The sequence below is a fragment of the Colius striatus genome, chromosome 2, assembly GCF_028858725.1.
Source record: "Colius striatus isolate bColStr4 chromosome 2, bColStr4.1.hap1, whole genome shotgun sequence".
NCBI lineage: Eukaryota > Metazoa > Chordata > Aves > Coliiformes > Coliidae > Colius > Colius striatus.
Window position 1 is genome coordinate 55,435,042 of NC_084760.1, and position 20,955 is coordinate 55,455,996.

Below are 20,955 nucleotides of genomic sequence, written 5' to 3' on the forward strand. Positions count from 1 at the left end.
CATACTTTTTCCAACAAGGGTGTATCTCCAACCATCACAGTTTATTTATAAACCTCCCTAGGTGGCAAATGCAGCAAATGGTGTTTATGCAGCAAATGAACGGTGTTTTCCTTTAGTGCTACAGAGAGGAATATTTTCTCTTCAGGAGAAGAGCTCTACTCCCACTGAAAAGGTGTTTCCATTGTTGCCTTTACACCCAAGACCTGTCCTCACTGTGGGTGCAGTGCACAGCTGAGTGCCAGAGGGGGGTCAGGGTGGGTGCAGCTGACACACTGCTAAGTCAGTCATCTCACCCTAAGCTCCTTGCTTTAACAGAAGCAGTAAGTTAAACCCTCATGGAAGCCAAGTTTTCTTTCCTCTGCCCTTGAAGCTGTAGCTGAAGAAAGGGGAGAAGCTCCAGTGTGTGAGATGGACCACTGAAGGGAGAAAGAGGATTTTAGTAATTTAACATGACAACAGAAAAACGGCTCCAGCACTGCATTCAAAACTTCCTTTGTTTTTTAAGGAGCAGTCTAGCCCTTGTGCAAGGAGCCGAGGCCAAAGGCACAGGCAGCCCTTCATCTTCCTCATCCATTCACCTATTGTTACAGGATTGGGGAACTGGCAGTTGAATGCCAGTGCTCAGGGTTTTACCCACCCTTGGCAGAGCTTTGGGGAGCACAGCAGCAGGGGCTGAGGCAGGGATGCATTTGCAAGTGTGAAGCACATTTGTGTTTTGGAGAGATGGGTGCAAAGGGCAGGGGGGTAAGAACTGCTAAAAACAACCCCCCCAGGGGGACACAGCAATGGCACCCAGAGCCAGGGGGCGGCTGCCTTACCTCCCTCGCACAGAAGGTGACAACACGACACAAAACCCTGTGCCGCCTATGCCTGGCGGCAGTAAGGAGCAGACAAAGTCCTTGGATGTCATCCAGATTGATTTATTAATAAGGTAACAACATATTCCAAATTATTATGAGCCTTTACTAATCATTCCATTACCACCTCAAGTCTGACTGACATGTCAGACTGCTGCAGTAAATGTGCTTAGGTGCTGAATTAAAATAAAAGCTTAGAGAATAATTAGCCACAGGAAGTCACAGTATAAATGCCACAGTAACAGATCAGCGTGACATCTGCTGAAGGCTCCAGGGTCACTCCCAGTCAGGCTGCTCTAGGCTCATGTTGTAGCAAGTAACAGAAATAATGCAGCTTACTGAATCACAAAGCCGCAAGTACAAAAGCATTTCAGATTTCCTAACAGCACAGAACTATACAGTGTGGTAATCAGACAGATTAATTGCTTACCTCCTGCCTAGATTTAGACTTTCTAGGCCTAACTCCATCTCTGGCCATGTATAACAAGCAAAATACCTGATACATTAAAAGGTTTCAAATATTTAGAGCCCTAGATACACTGAGAAATGACTCTTGAAGTGTCAGTTAATGCAAACCTCCTTCAGTTACTGCAATTTTAGTGCTCTTTTTCTTCCCATTTCTTTTTTAAACAATACTCTAAAAATTCCTCTAAAGGGCTTACAGAGTTTTTACCACTCAGCTCCTTGCAATCTCAGTGATTGAGTCTCAGCCAAGAGAGAAAGTGGCACACCAAACAGCAATAAATTACAGCACAGCTATCCCATTTAAACTACTTTAAAGAAAAAATAATACATAGATGCACATTGTAAACAGGTGCCTCAAAAACATGCTTCTGAGCATCCAGTAGCAGGACATTTTTCCCCAGGGTGTCTGCAAAGGGACACATGGAACCCACCAGCACCAAGGAGGACATCTGCAACTCCTCTGCAGCTGTAGGGACAAGTTTCCCTACTTAACACCTGTGCATAAGGTACCACTGACCCCCCCTACTGGGAGAGGTCAGGCCATTGGTTCCCAAATGCAGCAAGATGTCCAGTGAACTCCAACATGGACGCTTCTGCATCTAACAGCGCTTTCTCAAGACTTTGGAATCAAGGCAACCGGGATCAAAGGCAGCCCCTCCTTTGCTTGCAAAACCTGATCTAATACTGTTTTGAACCCTAATTAATAGTTGCACCTTTTTTTCCTACAGCTATTTAACGCCACTGAAGGGAAAAAAATCCTACTTCCAAAAAGTCCTGATCTTAATCTAATGCTCCCGGAGCACTTAGGTCTAGGTGTAATCCTATGAAAACCATCACTATAGCAATTGTCACTGAGCTCAGCTAGAAAAAGTCCTTTAGTGAAATGACAAGAGACATGATTCAGGGTAATCATGCAGAATAAAGCAGGGTATGCTACATGGACACACGCACACGTGTTACAGCTGCACTGCTACGAGGAACGCTGTGTCACAGGTGGGCTGAAGCCACCACAGCCCCCCTACCCCCCAGGGAGCAGCACAGCTCAGTCAAAGTCACGGTTGGTAAGAACGAGTGGAGCCACCAGCGTCCACACGTACAGCATGATGCCGATCCAGCTGGAAGATATCTTCACCCAGACCGATGGCCACTTGCTGGTCATCGTCTCGTAAGAAGAATCCGGACTGGGAGAGAAGGGAAAGAAAGAAAGGTAATCTGTAGGTTTCATTTCAGTGACACACCTGTGTAATTACACCACTCATCAACTTCATTCTTCACTTCAGCTTCATGCCTCAAAGGACATCTCTGCCCTTCCTCTTCCAGGCAGTTCACACCAACCCATTCAAGAACACCACTTGTGAGTTGGTGTCACAGGAAAGTGGAGAACAGCAGCAGCCCAAAATGTATTTATTAAGAGAACCTGTTTTACAAGGAATCTCTGAGCAAATCTATGAAAACGCATGAAATAGATAGCATTTCTGGATGCATTTTACCTTGCCAAAAGACAACACCTAGGCAAATATTTAACTTGACATCATATAGACCCAGGCAAGGCCACAAACCAAATACACTGCAGGACTATCTATTGAGTTACGTTTGCAGGTAACACCTTTCTAGTGTTGCTATTTTGATGCTGGTCCTTTATCAAATTACTAGAGACCACAGTTTACATTTGTTCAAGCTGTTACATAATGGCAATTCACACATCCGAGGATTATTTTACTGTGAGGATTTTTTGAAGGAGCAAGCAACCTAAATTTCCTTCCACCAGACCATCACAGAAAGGCTGAGGTTGGAAGGCAACTCTAAAGGACATCTGGGTCAACCTCCCTGCTCAAGCAGGGACACCTACAGCCAGCTAACCAGAACTACAGACAAGTGACTTTGGAATATCTCCAGGGATGGAGACTCCACAACCTCCCTGGGAAACCTGTGTCAGCACCTGCTCACCCTCACAGTGAAAAAATGTTTGCTGATGTTCAGAAGGAACCCACTGTGTTTCAGTTTGTGCCAACTGTCCCTGGTCCTGTCATCGGGCACCAATGAAAATACTCTGTCCTCTTTGCACCCTCCCTTAGGGTATTAATATACATTGATAAGATCCTACTGAGCCTCCCTCTTCCCTGGTCTGAGCAGCCACAGCTCTCTCAGTCTCTTCTCGTATGAGATATGCTTCAGTCCCTTCATCATCTGTGTGTCCCTTTGCCGGTCTCTCTCCAGTATGGACATATGTCTCTTGTACTGGGTAGCCCAGGACTGGACTCAGCACTCCAGGTGTGGTATCATCAGTGCTGAATAGAGGGGAAGGATTACCTCCCTTGACCTGTTGATACAACATGTCCCGATTCTCTTTCTTTTCCAGTCCTCTGTACCAGACATGGCCCTGGTGTTTAGTTGTTACAGAATTTAAGCCTATCCTGTTCACTTCAGCGGGACATATTCCAGCAGTCCACTGGGTCACGAGAACTATCCTAAAAATATGACTGTAACTTGTGAAAAAGGCTGGCTACTCCAATTTTAAAATACTATTTGTTAAATACAGACTGAACAGTATATTTCCCTTGAGAAGTTCCTTTCCAGACTTACAGCACACAACTTGTACCTCCTCATCCAGCAAAAGATAGCATCTTGTGCCCTTGCAATGAGCACTATATACTATCAAATGTAAATACCTGTACCAGTTGGTAAGCGTCATCATGATATAGAGTGATGCCAGGAAAAGCATGAAATGAAAGAAGGAGTAGCTGTAGGTAACTCCATCCCTCTCGTTATCTATGGCTCGGTGAACATCATCCCCATCGTCCAGAGAGCCGTCGCTCCGGGGCATTCCATCCTCTATCAGCGTCGACTCATCACTGGTCAGCATCAGCTTGTTCACCTGGCTGTTGTTGGATGTGCGGATGCTGCATTTGAGGGGAGAAGCCGCAGCACAGTTACCCAGAGAAACACAACTTGGTGTCCGACAATGACAAGTAACACAGCTTAACAGGATCATTTTTTTAAATTGTCTTACCTTGAATAGAGAACACACAGCAAAAACAAAACCAGTCCTACAATTCCTTGTGCATCCCACCACTGAACTACCTGCCCCTGGGTCGGAGTGGTGGTGCTGTTGTAACCTATGATGCTCAGCAAACTCGGGTTACAGCGCCTGTCTTGGGGGGGAAAAATAGTCATATTAGAACTTACACAAAACAAGAACAGAGCAAGTACTTAACAACACATTTCCACACTGAACGCGTGGCTATGGAAAGGAGCTTTGTGACACCAACAGTATTGAAGTAAAAAAAGCTTTCAATCTAATTTTAGTCTACTGAGCCTCTCTATAGCAGGCAGATGACAGTATGTGGCATAAAAATGTCTCTGAGCAGAAAAAAGGAGTTCAAACTTATATAATACACACATTGGCTTCTTTACTGTTCTGTCTCCTAGAATTAGACTCAACGTTAAGTAAAAATTCTCTGCTTATTGGAAGTCCACCACTAGGAAACAAGTTTGACAAAAGCATCCTCTACAGATGGAGCACTAGAGTCATCTCAGAGTTGGAAAAGCATGCTACAAAGTCAGCTTCATATTACCAACAGTTCCCAGTCTACAGGTAACAGAGATGAAACAGCTGAAAGCTGCAGGCAATCTCATTTCCCCATAACTACTGCAGGAATTAGATATGACTTATATGTACACTGTTACACAGAAGCACAGAAGATTGTCCAAAATTAAGATGAAAGACCCAATTAGAACCACCAAAATCTATTTGGCAGATTAATCACCAGAATTTTGGAATGTATTTATTAAAAATTCTTTTTTGTTAGAGATGTTCAGCTGTTCTCACACATAAGAAACACTGAAAACATTAATCTTTAAAAAATCCTCAGTTTGGAACAATAGAATCAATAGCATCTCAGTCAACAGGTAAGAAAACTTGAAGCTTGGTAAGGAGATGAGCCTTTCAGACACTTCGGAAAAGTTGTGATAATTTGCAAATTTAAGCCTTATTTTTCTGCAATATGTGTAAGAATTTCTAAATTCTTTATAAATTCTGCAATCTTGCCAGTAACAGGCAGAAATTCTTCCATAAGATAAACACAAGAGCATGGGAACAAAAACAAATGTTATATTTGGAGGAACTATTTCTTCAGCATTGTCACAGAAAGATAGAGTGGGGGAAGAGAACACAAACTAACGAGCCCTGCCTCTAACTCGCATGCTTCATAGTACCCGGTTCTGACAGTGCTGTGCAAAAAGGTGCAGACATGACTTCCTGCTGAACTCATTGCCTTAAAAGCCACCAACTGCTATTACACCTACCTGGTTCATTGGTCATAGCTGACCAAGTCAAATACATCGTGTAAATAGTGATCACAGAAGACTGCAGCAAACCGGATCTTGGCTGAGATTCCTATAAGAAGCCACAAAACAGTAAAGTTAGGCAATGGAAAGATCTTGGGCATGACTGTATTTTAGGTTTCTGGGACTGATGATATAGAGAAAAAAGAACAAACCAAACCAAAATAGAACAGTTACCTGAATCCTGGGCAGAATTGACATTACAGAAGCTCCGATACATAGCAGCATATTAACACTGATGAAGGTCTTGTTTTCAGAACAACCTTCCGGGTGAGTGTAATAAACATAAAACAACACAATAGCCACTAGAGACAGCAGGTAATTGACAGCTGTAGCTGACAGCAGAGCTGTGTAAAAGAGACAAAAACAGTTAAACTGGTTGATAACAGAGAGTATTAAAAGATGAAATAACATTGCATGGTTATCAGGTTTTGGTATACAATGACTTAGACAGCAGCGCTGGGCACTGAAATGTGAAGGAAGTGAATTCTTCCCAAGACTCTGAGGTGCTAAAAAGACAGAACACAATAAATGGGAAGTCTGAAGCCATACTTGATTCTCCAACTGCTCTAATAGCAACTGAGAAGAGCAAGTACGAAGGAATACAGTTACACTACACACACTTTGGCTAAAAACTTAAGAAACTGAATAACTACTTCTCCCATAGAAGAAAGACCAAAACCTTATTTCCAAATTCCATCCTATTAAAAACATCAGAGTGAAGTGGCCATTGCATGAAGACAGGTTGTGCTGTCTTTTGAAACACTTAAAGCACTTCAGATGTGATCATTTATTAAAATGAAGGCATTGTTTCTCCAGTGAGATGCCTTGTACTCTGCTTCACTAGCATGGCCTGTCACTCAGCATACACCTCTGAAGAATGACCAACTGGCAGAAAGGAAAAACAATTACTTGAGATGCTTGTACACAACATGAAGCACCAACAGGCTACTTTGTTCTTCATCAGTGCCAAACTGTAAGAAAACATGTGGCTGCAAAAAAATGAACCCAAAAACCTGCAATTGCTGCTGTCTGCTCTCATAAACTGATGCCCTGCTCCCAGGGATCGCATCTTATTACTCAGGGGCAGCTGCCCCTTTCCCTGCCTCCTCCTCCTGATTTAACTTGACATCAAAAGGGCAGCAAGACAACAGCACTGAACTACATCATCTGAGAAAGAGATACTAGGCACAAAGCAGCCCTTCTGCACAGTGGTAAAATGCACTAGTCAGTGAGTAACTTCACATAATGCACGATGAAATGTAAAACTTGATGGCAGTACAGTCCTTTACCTGCATACCAGCATCTCGAGTTTCCTTCCTCCATTTTTTCAACCCAAGACTCATTCCAGGAGTGGGCAAAGTCAATGAGCAAGACCAGCTGAATAAGAATAAAGCAGAATGCTCCAGCCATACCTACATAAAACCACACTAAAAGAGAAATAAAACAAAACCAGTTCAGACCCATAAATAATTCACCACCCTGTCTTAATGTCCCTAAACACAGGTATAGTTACACAGCTACAAATAAAACTGTAAGACACTAGCATGCACTTAGTTTCGTTTTAAACCCAGTTACAACTGCACCACGATATAGTGGAAGGCAATAATCCCTTACCAGTTGTAAATGGTCCCTCTGGTATGAAGAAAGCTCCAACACTAATTGCAAGTGCTGTTGCAAACTTAAAGAACCAGAATCTAAAGGGAAATGAAAACAAATAAGTCAGGCAACTACTGAAGTTGGATCTAACTCACAAAAACTTTGAAGTACGCAACACACACATCCTGAAGAGTCAGGTTTTAATTCAGTCATTCTTAACTTACTTACTTTGAAGTAGGATAAAAATCTTATCTGCCCAAGATAAAATACGCTCAAAGTGTGCTAGACTGACAGAGTTTGACACATTTCCCAGAGATATCTCACTCACGTATTACAAATGAAGGCAGAGTGAAAAACAACTGTGAGTTGTTTTGGTTTGGTTTTTAAGGAGATTTTTAACTAGAGCAGTGAGATTACTGAACTGCTTGTATATCAGAAAAATGAGCTTAAAAAAATCCCTACCTGTTTTTATTATCAAAACCAAAAAGGTAGAAGATCTGGTTGGTGCCTACAATGACAGGAAACATTATGCTGGAGTTCCCTACTATGCAATGCATTTCCTACAGGGCGAGATGTACAAAAGCCTGGACTCTTCACACCTCACTTTTTTCTGATCACAATGACAGGCAGCTCCATGGCCAAGGTACCATCTACATGTGCTTCAGAACTAAATGTAGCACAAAGGTATGTACCATGCCCCCACAATGTCACACACTTACATGGTTTACAAGTTTTCTGTCCCTTCCTGTTTTTACTCTATGTTTTGAACAAGTTTACTCTCTCCTTGTGGCTGTTACAATCAGGTGATGGTGCTCAGTGGAATCAAGAGAAAAGCTACATGGGATGACAGAAGTCCAGAATATGGGAAAAACAGACTATAGAGACAGGGATAGAGAAAAGACTAAATCCAATTTGAAAGCTGAAATAATTCAAGTCATTTGGAGTGTAAAACATAGCCCACCAAAGCTAGTCTAGAGTCCACGTATGGAATTTTATTTGTTTTAAATCAACGCTATTCTCAATTTGTATAAATTTAATCTCTAATTCCAGCCTTTTAAAAGGGATATTTAGACTCTACCCATATACTGACATACATGACAGCAAAAAACTAGACTCACCTGAAATAACACCTACAGTTGCCATACATTCTGTGCAAGCCTGCAACAATCCTCTGCATACAGTTTTTTTTCTATTTCTATGAACATGAGACAATGTATTTGGTTCATGTGGCCAGGTTTTGGTAGCAGTGGAGCTACAGGGGTGGGTGAGAAGCTGCTGGAAACTTTCCCAGCGTCCAACAGAGTCAATGCCACACAGCTCCAAGACAGAGCTGCTGCTGGCCAAAGCCAAGCCCATAAGCAATGGTGGGAAGATCTGATTAAGAAGGAAGAAGTTACTGTTTGCAGGAGCAAACTGCAGCAGGACTGACAATGTGAGAGCAACAACTCTGAAGACACCAAGGTCAGTGAATAAGGAAGGGAAAGAGGTGCTGCAAACATCAGAGCAGAAATTTCCCTGCAGCCCTTGATGCAGCCCATGGTGAGGCAGGCCCTGCCCCTGCAGCCATGGAGGCCACGGTGGAGCAGAGAGCCACCTGCAGCACACAGAGGACACCACACCAGAGCGGGTGCATGCCTGAAGGAGGCTGTGTCCTTGTGAGAAGCCCACACTGGAGTAGGTTCCTGGTAGGACCTGTGAACCCATGGACAGAGAGGAGCCCACACAGGATCAGGTTTGCTGTCAGGACTTGTGACCCCGTTGGGGAATCACCTTGGAACAGTTGATGAAAAACTGCAGCCTGAGGGAAGGACCCACATTGGAGAAGTTTGTGGAGGACTGTGCAGGGATACCACACTGGTGCAGGGAAAGAGTGCAAGGAGCCCTCTCCCTGAATAGGAAGGAATGGCAGAAACCACCTGTGATGAACTAACCACAACCTCCATTCCCTGTCCCTCTGTGCTCATGAGAGGGGAGAGAAGGTAGAGACCAGGGAAGAAGGGAGGGGTGGGGGAAGGTGTTTTAAAATTCAGTTTTTATTTCTCATAACCCTTCTCTGTTCTGGTTGGCAATAAATGAAACTAACTTCCCCAAGCTGAATCTGTTTCACTTATGACAGTAATTGCTGAATGAACTCCCTGTCCTCATCTCGGCCCACAAGCATTTAATTAGATTTTCTCTCCCCCACCCCTTTGAAGAGAAGTGATAAGACTGGCATTGATGGGCTTCTTGCATCCAGCCAGATGCAACCCATCACAGGCAAGAAATCATTCTGACTGCTGTTACAAAACCAAAAAAGGTGAGCACTGACAGTGGACCACACTACTAGGCTTAACTTGCAGGCAAGCATGAAAAAGTTTGAACAAATACAGGAGAAAACCCAATACTCTGAATATTTCAAATCATTGACAGAAGAATCATATTGCAAAGTATTACTGGAGATACATACAATTTCAAAAACCAAAAGCCATGGTTTTCATAGAGCCACCTACAACGTGTACTATTGAAGCAACCAATTACTACAGAAGCGTTGGAAGTGTCATTATTAAATGTTTTACCAGCAGCAGTTAACGGGTATCATTTTTCCTTTTATCCTACTGCTGACACTAGATTGGTTCAGAAGAGCAAACTGCTATGGGTTGCCTAAATAGTACCAACATTTGTAGTAGAGAGCATAACTCCCGATAAGGGTTATAAAGAAGATCCTAAACACTTAAGAAACGGTCTTAGGTAAAAATATTCCCCATCATGTAAAAGGGATCTTTTATGGCAAAAAATCCACAAAGTGTTGATACAGAATTTACATGAACCATTTTCTTCTTGATTGTAAAAAGTATACTTCCTGAACAAAGCTGGGTAGAAAGAAAGGCTGAACTGAGATACTGCTGCCAATGCATCTTAATATTGTACCCAGCCTCTTCTTCAGACAGAGACAAACAAAAGAAATAAATAAAGCAATATTTTGCTCAGTCTTAATTATTTTCTGTTTCCCTACAGAAATAATTTGAAGGGTTTTTTTTTTTTCATTTTATGCTAGAAATGTTTAATCTTATTACAGGAAATGTAAAGTAGGATTACTTAAATCTTCATTTTTATGGCACAGCTTCTGTTAAATACAACCACCTTGAAAAAGTAGTGGCCTAAGCAATCACAATGACCACCAAGACTAGGCACTATAAACAGTTTTATGCTTTTGAGTGCCATGCCCTATTACAAATGTTTACATCTCTTTGATTCAAGAAGCTACATTACACGTAGGCTGAGCCTGGATGAAAACCGACACCTGTGTCAACCCACAAGCTGAAATTCCACTATTATCTTCCATCTAAAAATCCTAACTATAATGGAACACAGAAGAAATAATTACTGGGAAGGTCAGAAAACTGTATACATAACTTCTTAATGCAGAGGGGAGACTGAAGACAAAGTAGCAGAGAAACAAGAGATACGTATCTATAAAGATATATAACTGTTATAATCTTTAAAATAAAACTGTTAAGAAAAGAGCAAGCCCTTATATCAAAGTTAAGAGGAACATAATTCCTAGAAGACAGATGAAGCTTTTTAATCTTTCTGTTTCTTGAAAATATCTCAGTGGAATGAAACTTGGTACCATTATTCATCTCTGAATTTGTTGCCTTTGGACAAAAGCAGAATCTCTAATCTTGAGAAACCTCTGGACAGATTTGTCACAGTTCAGGCTCTGTAAAGTGACAGCCATGTGTATCTTTTCCTCTTACAGAATTAATCTGCCATGTCAAAGAACTCGAATAACTCTGAATGCCTTCCACTGCAACAATCCTCCTCTAGCTACTATGAACGTCCTTGGTGGAACAGTAGATTTGCTCAGCCTGTCATTTCCACAGTAGCTGTATCTCATCTGCACACACTGCCCACCTCAGTTCCCATTTCTGCATCTTACCCATTGTGCACTGCTGCTCTTGGGTCATTGCTGCTCTTCACTTTGATCATCAGTAAGGAGAAGAGAAGGAAGAACATGGCCATACCAAAGCACACACGGTACACGGCTTTGTAACCAACCAGCACATCGCAATTCACATGGCCGTGCACACCAGGAATACTTGTTCCCATCCCTCCATCACAAAATCCAGGTATCTGAAAAATACAACATACCTCAGTGATCTGTAAGAGGCCTCATGTGAGTAAATACCTACTAGCAATTTATGAACCTTCCATTCGTTAACATTGTACTATTACGCAAATGTTAACTTTGCTAGGAAATATGACACCAAAGGACTGTGTTGTTAGCTATGGCCCAACCAGAATGTTTAACACATTCAAGGACAAAAATCTTGCACACGCAAATTCTAAAACCAAAAAATCTAACTTTTTAAACAGTGGGGTGGGGATGTTTTTTGTTACTAGCAATTTCAGAACTTCTCAAAGAAATGCAGTTTTCACTTGTTGATGTGAATCAAGAGATAAATAAAAGACCTGGGATTTGGTAAACTTGACAGTTACTGTCAGGCTCCTGACATAACTAGAAGGCAGACTGCTTACATCTCCTTAGAACAGAAATAGACTCCCCACAAAAAGTAACACCACCATCAATTAGAAGTAACTTCCATATGAAACAGCTGAGAACATCCTTTAGAGTCACTAGCAGGACATGAGCAACATCTTTAGAAGCCAAATCATCCTCCAGAAGGCTGTCATTTTCTTTCCTAGGTGACTAACATGGCTCTCACTGAAGCTCTCTTATGGTTACTGCACCACACAAATAAACATTTACAGACGAATCATTTGTGGGGAAGAAACATCAGAAGCATGTCTAACAAGTTACTAGAAAACTGCTCACAGAAAAAAAATGAAGACAGCGAAACAAAGACTAACTGAACCAAAGCACATGCATATCCCAAGTTTGGTGAATCTGTAAGCTCTCCCATCACTCTGTCACTCTGTAATTTTACATGTACTATCGTATCTTCACGTAACTAATTAACTGTAAAATCCTGTAAGGGCTTCCTAATTTCCTCAGTGAAAAATATGCTACTATCATTAATGAAAAATATTTTTGCTATACATTTGCACTTTAAAATAAAATAGTAGAGCACAATGAAACTAGAAAGCTCCTTAGGTTGCGGTTACATTTTTATGTTATTAATGGCAATCAAAATCAATCAAGTGCCACAAATACAAGCATCTCAGTAACTTAAAACTTCACACACATTAATTATATTGTCTTATTTAGACAACATATCTTACTTTTTCTTCTCTGAGCTACTAAAGAAGAGGTACAACTTTATTTCTGAATAGTGTTTTTCATCTGTGCAGTGTCTGCACTACGAGTTCTTTGTTTATTTGACCTACACTCACATTACTGGTGGCTGTGAAGCACAGGTGTCAGCACAATTATGTATTTCCAGATAAAACCCAGGCTTTCACAACATCATTTACAATTATCTGCAACATCTGTTCAACCAAACTCGTTAGCAAAGAAGTAACCTGACCTTCTTCAGTTGCTCTTCCATGCCTGGTATCAACATCACACAGGCAACACTCACGCCAAGTAGTAAAAAGAATGCGTAAATCAGACGAGTTATGGTGGAGTTGTTTCCACTGGGGCAGCATCGGCAGAGCAGGCACGGGGCACTTCCACATAAGCATGGTATCTGACGGAGAGATAGAACATAAAACACCTTTAAAAACTTTTGCATTGCTAGATTTCAATGCTTCATCAAGCTGCGTAGGCCATCAGAAGTTATGATGGGAAATGACTCATCCTGTACATCTCAGCACTAGTGCAGACTAAGGCACTGTAACATGATACAGAGCCCCCCGACGATCCTGGCAGCGCTTCCCAACGCACCACTGCGCAGTGAAATTAGTGCTATGTCAAAAGTAATCACTTATCCATTCAGAGGAAATAAAGGCCGGATTCCGGCTCATTTGTTATCCTGAATTTTATTTCAGCCACAGGAGAAGGAAGAATTGCTTTTAGTTAACAACTACATCCTCCCTCCCACAGCTGCAGAGATTAAACAAATACACCACAGAAAAAAAACCAAACCCAAACTGAGCACGGCTGCCATCTAGGTACACCTTCAGCATCTGGCAGGATTGGCCTGATCTGGCCAATCAGGATTGGGCCACAATCCTCATCGAGGCCATACTCATTACTGAAGCACAAACAATAGGTACAACAGCCTAAAGCTTAGCTTGCAAAATTATCAGCTGCTTACATATCACCTAATTCTGTCAGCTGGAAAAGTTAACTTACCTAACACAGAAGTTACAAACCACAAGAACAAAGGAAACACACTGTACATGTATTATCATTGCTACCAAACACCAACAGCAAAAGTAGATAGGAACACTGTACAGCTGTAATACCACAAGGGAAATAATAGGACAAAATTAACTTGTATCTAGTTCTTTAACAGAAAATTATGGTAAGAAAGAAGCAAATGGTACTATTTCACCAGGAGGCAAACAAGAAACATACTTCACCCCTTCACAAATTTCTGCCACTTGCTGAGTGACAATTCAGGAAGCGAAAGAAGAACAAGGTTCCAAAAGCAAACATAAGCCAAAAGAGGGAAGATACACTCAACATGTTTTGGGGTTTGTTGTGTTTTGGTTTTGTGTGTTGCATTGGTTCCTTTTTAATTTACAAATCAATTATTTTGTCCAAAAGCCATGGGAAATTCCAGAACGCTGTTAACAGCTAAGTTTTGGAGGCCACATTTTTCAGCTAAGGTGAAGTTACAAAGTGAGTGCTGCCCTGTCTGAGCTACAACAGACCACACAACCTCTGCCAATGGTACTGAATGATGGCAGAACTCAGCTTCTCACTCAGTACATGTGTAGGTATCCTCTGCCACATGACAAAAGCCACAGACCTGAATCACCCCAGGAAAGGCACATAAGGACATGACTGTTTACACAGCCACATGACCAGGGCATGTCAATCATCCAGTACAACTGGCATGGGTCAGGGAGAGTTGTTAAAAGGTTTAGTCAAATGACAAACAAAAATGGCAGCAGTGTGTCCCTGCCATGAAGAACTCAGGGCTTGAAGGGAAGAGCAGCCAGGTGGCTGCAACACTCTCCCTGAATCACAGAATCTTAAGGGTTGGAAGGGATCTCAAAAGATCATCTAGTCCACCCCCACTGCCAGAGCAGGGCCACCTAGGGGAGGTCACACACGAACTCATCCAGGTGGGTTTTGAATGTCCCCAGAGAAGGGGACTCCACAATACATCTCAGCAGCCCATCCTAGTGCTCCGTCACCTTCACAGTAAAGAAGGTTTTCCTTATATGTCTTTGAAACCTCTTATGTTTCAACTTGTACCTGTTTCTCCTTGTCCTATCACTGGACATCATTGAGAAGAACCTGACTCCATTCTCCTGACACCCACTCTTTACATATTTGTAAACATTAGTGAGGTCACCCCTCAGTCTTCTCCAAGCTGAAGAGCCCCAGCTCCCTCAGCCTTTCACTATAAAGGAGACACTCCACTACCTTAATCATCTTTGTGGTCCTCAGCAGCCTCCTGAGAAGCCTCAGGAAAAGGCTCAGATTATGTGTCTTACAGGTTCAACCAGATCCACACACTGTATCCATACACTGGGTCCTTTAACTAACGTGTTTATTTTCTTCCACACTTGTGTTCCCTTCCAAGGATGGAGGAGATGAGCATTTTCACTCCACTGTACCACAGAATCACCTTTAAATTAGCAAAATTCACTATTAAATTTGTCTTGCTAAAAAAAGGGAAAATAAGGTAGATTCTCACTGTAACTATTTTGGTATGTAAAACGTATTACACTGCACTTTTTCCCTTTCTCCTCCACTCACCATCACTACAACACAAGCAGCACGAATGTGCCAGATTCCAGGAAAGGTTTCTTCTCAATATCGATAAAGAAATATTTTTACAGTGAGAACAATCAGTGACTGTCACCTCTCCAAGGACGTGGTAGAATCCCCATGGCTGGAGGTTTTCCAGATGCGACTGGACAGGGTGCTAGATCATCTCATCTAGGCTCCCCTTCCCACGGAAGGCTGGACCAGATGGTCCTTCGAGGCTGTTCTATGACTGCAAGGAACTGCATTAGGGGGATCCATGCTCAGTAAGCAGAAAACGCATGGCAAATTTTGGCTCAGGATGCCTCAGGATTTTGTGGTACTAGTGTATCATGCTATTTCCTCCACACACACAAATAACCTTTCTAGTGAAGAATATTCCTATTCTCTGTTCAAAAATATTACCTTCTTGAACTAATTCTATTTGCATTAAAGATACTGTTGAATAAAGGCTCGAGTTTGGCAGAGTAGAATACAAGTCTAGGCTCACCTGCTGCAGAAAAATACTGGTGCAGGGACAATCTGGCTTAAAAGTTACTTGTCTTGCAAATCCCAGTGTTAAATTGCTTGTTAAACACCCAAGTAATTTAAACAGCTCCTCCTGAGTGCACCAAGGGAAACACAGAGAAATGAATGTGTTTCCAGAGGTACAGTGCCTGAAATAAAGATGACTATCTCCACCTCAGTGTGAAAAAAATATGCCTCAAACAAGACAATATATCTCATTAAAGTGTCTGAGAGCCAACATCAACTTTAAAAACATTTTGCCTCCAAACAGCTCAACCTTACATGCTGCAAATGTTTACATTTCTGAACTAGAGGTGAGGCCTCATCTGGACTACTCTGTCCAGTTCTGGGCTCCTCTGCTCAAAAGGGACTGGGAAGTGCTGCAGAGAGTCCAGTGCAAGGCCACCAAGATGATCAGGGGACTGGAACATCTTTCATATGAGGAAAGGCTCTTTCATATGAGGAACTGGGGCTGTTTAGCTGGAGAAGAGGAGATTGAGGGGAGATCTTATTAACATTCATAAATATCTAAAGGGTGGGTGTCAGGAGGTTGGGACATCCCTTTTTTCTATAGTAGATAGTAACAGAACAAGGGGTAATGGGATGACGCTGGAACACAAAAAGTTCCACTTAAACATAAGAAAAAAAACCTATTTCACTCTGAGTGTGACGGAGCCCTGGCACAGGCTGCCCAGAGGGGTTGTGGAGTCTCCTTCCTTGGAGGTCTTCAAGACCTGCCTGGACATGTTCCTACGTGACCTCATCTAGGTGAACCTGCTTCTGCAGGGGGGTTGGACTAGATGCTATCTAAAGGTCCCTTCCAACCCCTACCATTCTATGATTCACAATTGATAATGTTTATACAAGTCAATCATTTCTATTACAAAACACATCATAGTTCAAATCTCTCTGTCAGCAAGACAAAATAAAATGTATACTACTAGCAATAAAATATTAGCAAAATCACTTCTAATAAGTAACAGACTCCAAAAATAAAACAACATTCTGCCCTTGGAACTGAGTTTATCAGCAGAGGAGATAAGGGCACTTTGTGCCACTTTCTTCCTAAACTCAGAACACACTTCCTACAAAAATTACTACAGTGCAAACAGCCAGATATTACTACATAGATAAAAGCTTGACTTCCCAGGTGAAACTCAGTTTAGTCATAGATGCAAAGTTACTGTGCAACTAGTTTTGAGCTTGTTTTCATAGGGAAGCTTTGCCAACAGTTACTGTGTCACAGCTGCATAAATCTGTTGCCATCCAGTAACTCTGGCACCTAACAACCAGCTCTACCCGTGCACTTTTTTGAGAAAAATAAGAAGCTCGGCGGTGATCACTGAGCCAAAATAAGAAAAAATAAACCACATATCTATCCTGGAGCAGTCAGCTGCGCAGACAAGTTAATTCATGCCTCCTAAACCAGTCACTTCATTCTCTAGTGCAGTAGAAGTTGCAGGAGGTACGCATAACGAGTATTGCAGGAGAGAGAAGGAGAGTGAAAATGCCACAAAAAAAATCACTGAAAGTCAAGTGTTGCTGCCCTTGATATGCACAGAACACATTTAACATCAAACATAATCTTCTTACTAGGGTAATAATGAAATGATTATACAGTGAATTAAGTATTTGCAAACATACTAAGCCCATCTCACTGGGCCTAGTCAGGTTTTAAGTACATCATCCGAACTCATCTACTCAAAGAAACCAATTCAATCGAGATCTTTGACTTGAAAGAACATATTCAAGTGAGCAAAACAGCAGCAGCTGGTTGAGCTATTTCAGAGAACTCTGCAACAGAGGCAAGACCCAGCAGAGTTAAATGTGGCACTGTCTGCCCAATCTAGGTCACCAGAATCAGAGCACTTTTGGTGAGATGACAGTGCCTTAAGGCCTTCTCCCACTCCACCGCCATCTCTAACAGGCTCATCTTTGCTTTTAAGAACGCTGAGCTAAAACACTGCCTGATCAGCACATTGCAGGGCAGAACTATAACCATCAGTAACACTACACAAAAACACAAAAAATCCAGAAGAAATAAAAGTAAGAAGGCTAGATGCCGAGGTTGGTTGCCCAGAGCAGCTCCACAACACAGGGCCTTTCAGAGCAGTTACACAGCTGAAGCAACGCCATGCCAGCAGCAGCATCCTCCCACACAAAAGTGGAGCAGCCTTCCTGGCTGGGGCACAGTCTACACTAGCACAACCTCTGCTACATCTGGTTCTCCTGGCACTTCACCCTCACAGTTTGTTTCTCTTTCAGGGATACAAATGGTGTATATACTGAAGTATCCTTAGAGATCCTCATAGACTGATTCCTCTTATAAGAACTATCATACAGGCCTGAAGAGCTAAATAGTGGTTTAAAATGTGGAAAGAAAATCAATACTTCAAAGCCATCAGAGGGAAAAAAACACAAATAAACCAATCAATACAACAAAAAAGTATACACAAACACAAAACCCCCCATATTTTAAAGGACGGTATGGAGGTTAGTTACCCACAGTTCATCTGACTTCATGAAGTTTACAAGCTCACAGAAATAATTTTATCTAAAAGACCATTAGATGAATTTCTCTGAACAGAAACAAGCACTGAAAACCATGTGCAAGCATACAGGGATTCTTTATGCACTACAAATATGCTCGAGTTATCAGAAAGGCTGCCTATACACTTGGAAATGCAGTACATATTAATTCAAGCATTTGAATAAAAACCAACAGTTTGGCCATTGCTTAGTATTTCCCAATCATTAAAAATGTTTACGTTAACTATATTCATCTCGTAATTAAAGCCTAAACGGCTAACCCTTTAAGTAGTGTTTAAAACTTTAATTAAAGCAAAATGAACACTTACAGTACTTCATTAACAGAATACTATCAGCATTCTAGTCTCTTGTTTACATACATATGAGCCTGCAAGCTCAGCTTATGAAAATTTACCAATTCTAGGATCATTTCACAGAATTTATACAGGATATTACAGAGTTAAGTATCATGTCTCTAAATAACCCACTCTAATAAGGGAATAGAGCCCATATATTTTGACAGCAACAAAAACCAGCAGCTTGAATCAACATGAGATTTTTGTTAGGCCACTAAGTTATATGCATGAACTGTTTAAATACGTGTAATTTCATTTAATCCAAAGAAGTGTGGTACAATACTTTTGTACGGAAAATTCCGGTTTTCACAATCCCACTGACAATTTTAAGCCAAATGTCTCAAGACTCACAATCCACCTGATTGTATCTATTTGCACAGAGACTAGACTTGACATGACTTGACAATAAACGAGCAATGGCTCACCAGAGGCAAGGACTGACATGCAGGATTTCCACCTACTTCTCTGCATATTGTCGACAGTTTAAAAACCCTCTCAAACCACTGTTTCTCCTTAAGACAAATCACCTGACGATGCTCAGCACGGTGGTGACACATCACCACAGACTACCGTGCAGTGAGAAAATGATGTCTCGGCAAGACAAAAGATGCTATAGAGGGTGGAGCTGCTCAAGACAAAGCCGTAAGGAAGGGGAATTAAACACAATCCTCGGGAATCTGTGAAACACGCGAGCTTTGGGGTTTTTTTTTCCGGAAGAAATACCGATCTTAAAAGCGTTTAGTTAGATTTTGACACCGTTACGGACTTGGGGAGAGTAAACTCGTGCAGCCACGGCAACACCTCCCGCCCAGTATGGTGGATGCGGCAGCACGGCAGGGCGGCCGGCCTGCCTGAGCAAGTATGGAGCTCCCCATCGCTCCAGTGAAACGGCTTCGGCGGATCCCCAGGGATCCGAGAAGGGGGGATCTCGGCGGGAGCGGGGAAGGGGGCATGAAGCAGCCCACTGCTTCGGGAGACGGGATGGCAGCGCCACAGACGCAACCGTCCTCAGCACACAAAGGCCCGGGGAGGCGACGGGCGAGGCCCTGGTGGGCGGGGGGGGGTGACGGGGGACAGAGCACCAGCCGCCAGCTCCGGGCCTGCGGCACGCAAGGAGGGGCAGAAGACCACCACACCGTCCGCCCCCCGCCTTACCCAGCTCGCCATGGAGCACAGGCCCAGGACGCCGCCCATGGTCCGCCAGGAGTTCGGACTCCGGCTCCTCAAAGATGGAAGCGCGGCGGCCGCGGCTCTCGACGGGGTTGTTTACTGCTCCGAGCGGCGCTTCCGGCTGCAGTGACACAGCGGCCACGTCGCTTCCGGAGGGAGGCGGGCGGGCGGACGGGAGGGGGTTGTAGGCGGTTCTGCGGCCCTCTCGCCGTAGTTCGCAGCTTTAGCAAGCTAAGGCCCAGCTCCCTGAGCCTTTCGCTGCGAACGGGATCCCATCTGATTGCCGGCTTCTTATCTCCCTCCGTCCGGGTGTAGCTGCCTGCGTCGCCAGTGCTTTTTGGTTGCTTCCCTGTGTTACCGGGGTAGAGAAGAAGTTACGTGCTATTCCTCTTTGTTTAGGTGATATATTCTGGGCTCCCCAGCTCAAGAGAGGATACTGCTGGAGACAGTCCAGCACAGGGCTACCAAGATGATCAGGGCACTGGAGCATCTTCCTTATGAGAAAAGGCTGTGGGAACCGGGGCTGTTCAGTCTGGAGAAGACTGAGGGGGGACCTCATCAATGCTTAAAAGTACCTAAAGGGTGGATGTTAGGAGGATGAGATGTCACTTATTTTCTGTAGTGCCCATTGACATGATTAGGGGTAACGGACATAAACTGGAACACAGAAAGTTCCACTTAAACACAAGAACAAACTTCTGTTAGGGAGCCCTGGCATAGGCTGTGCAGAGAGGTTGTGTAGTCTCCTTTGGAGGTTTTCAAAACCCACCTGCACGCTTGGATAGGTGGTAATAGGCAAGGAGTTTGTTTTCTAAAATATGTATAAGGAGTGTTCTTTTATCTCTTGGGGGGTGTGTGTGTTAGGAGGAGTGGTCCCTCATGCACCCAGCTGTAATACCTGCTTTCTAACACTAAATTGGCTGTTAATCTCTTCCGAACCAGCTTTCAGCAACAGCCTGATTGCTTCTTCCCACATGTTCTCAGAGCAAGGAGTGCCAGAAGATAGGAAAGATGTTGCCAGAGGCTACTAGCCAGTCTCCTGCAACAGGTGCCAGGTGCTCACCCTGCTGTTTCCCAACACCTGAAATCAGCTAACGGGCTGGGCTGGCTGGCTGTAGGCTTCCTTACATGACAATACTAATGGCTGGGCTTCATCCCATTAAAAAAACAACCGAACAAAACCCATAAAACACTAGGAGTCTTTTCACTATCTCATTGGAGACCACATTTCTCACAAGTACTAAGGAGCATTGAGCCTACAGGACCTTCTTTATGGATTGGGGATAATTAACAAAATGCT

General features: G+C 42.9%; 1 protein-coding gene across 1 annotated transcript; it reads right to left on the bottom strand.

The window, feature by feature from the left end:
- Positions 1–904: 904 nt before the first annotated feature.
- Positions 905–19,786, bottom strand: SERINC1 (serine incorporator 1). The gene is made up of 10 exons (XM_061990616.1): positions 19,641–19,786; positions 12,734–12,895; positions 11,185–11,378; positions 7,284–7,363; positions 6,959–7,096; positions 5,844–6,013; positions 5,628–5,718; positions 4,333–4,474; positions 3,992–4,222; positions 905–2,503 (listed from the first exon to the last, which is right to left on the bottom strand). Exons 1-10 carry the CDS (start codon positions 19,677–19,679, stop codon positions 2,365–2,367), a joined length of 1,386 nt encoding a protein of 461 aa, XP_061846600.1. The 5' UTR covers positions 19,680–19,786; the 3' UTR covers positions 905–2,364.
- Between the last annotated feature and the right edge of the window lie 1,169 nt (positions 19,787–20,955).

Coding starts and splice junctions, on each gene's coding strand:
- SERINC1 (XM_061990616.1), bottom strand. CDS start 19,679: ATGGGCGGCGTCCTGGGCCTGTGCTCCATGGCGAGCTGG. Junction 11,379..12,733: donor TGGAAGAGCAACTGAAGAAG/GTCAGGTTACTT, acceptor TGTATTTTTCAG/ATACCTGGATTTTGTGATGG. Junction 2,504..3,991: donor ACGCTTACCAACTGGTACAG/GTATTTACATTT, acceptor CTTCTCTCCCAG/TCCGGATTCTTCTTACGAGA.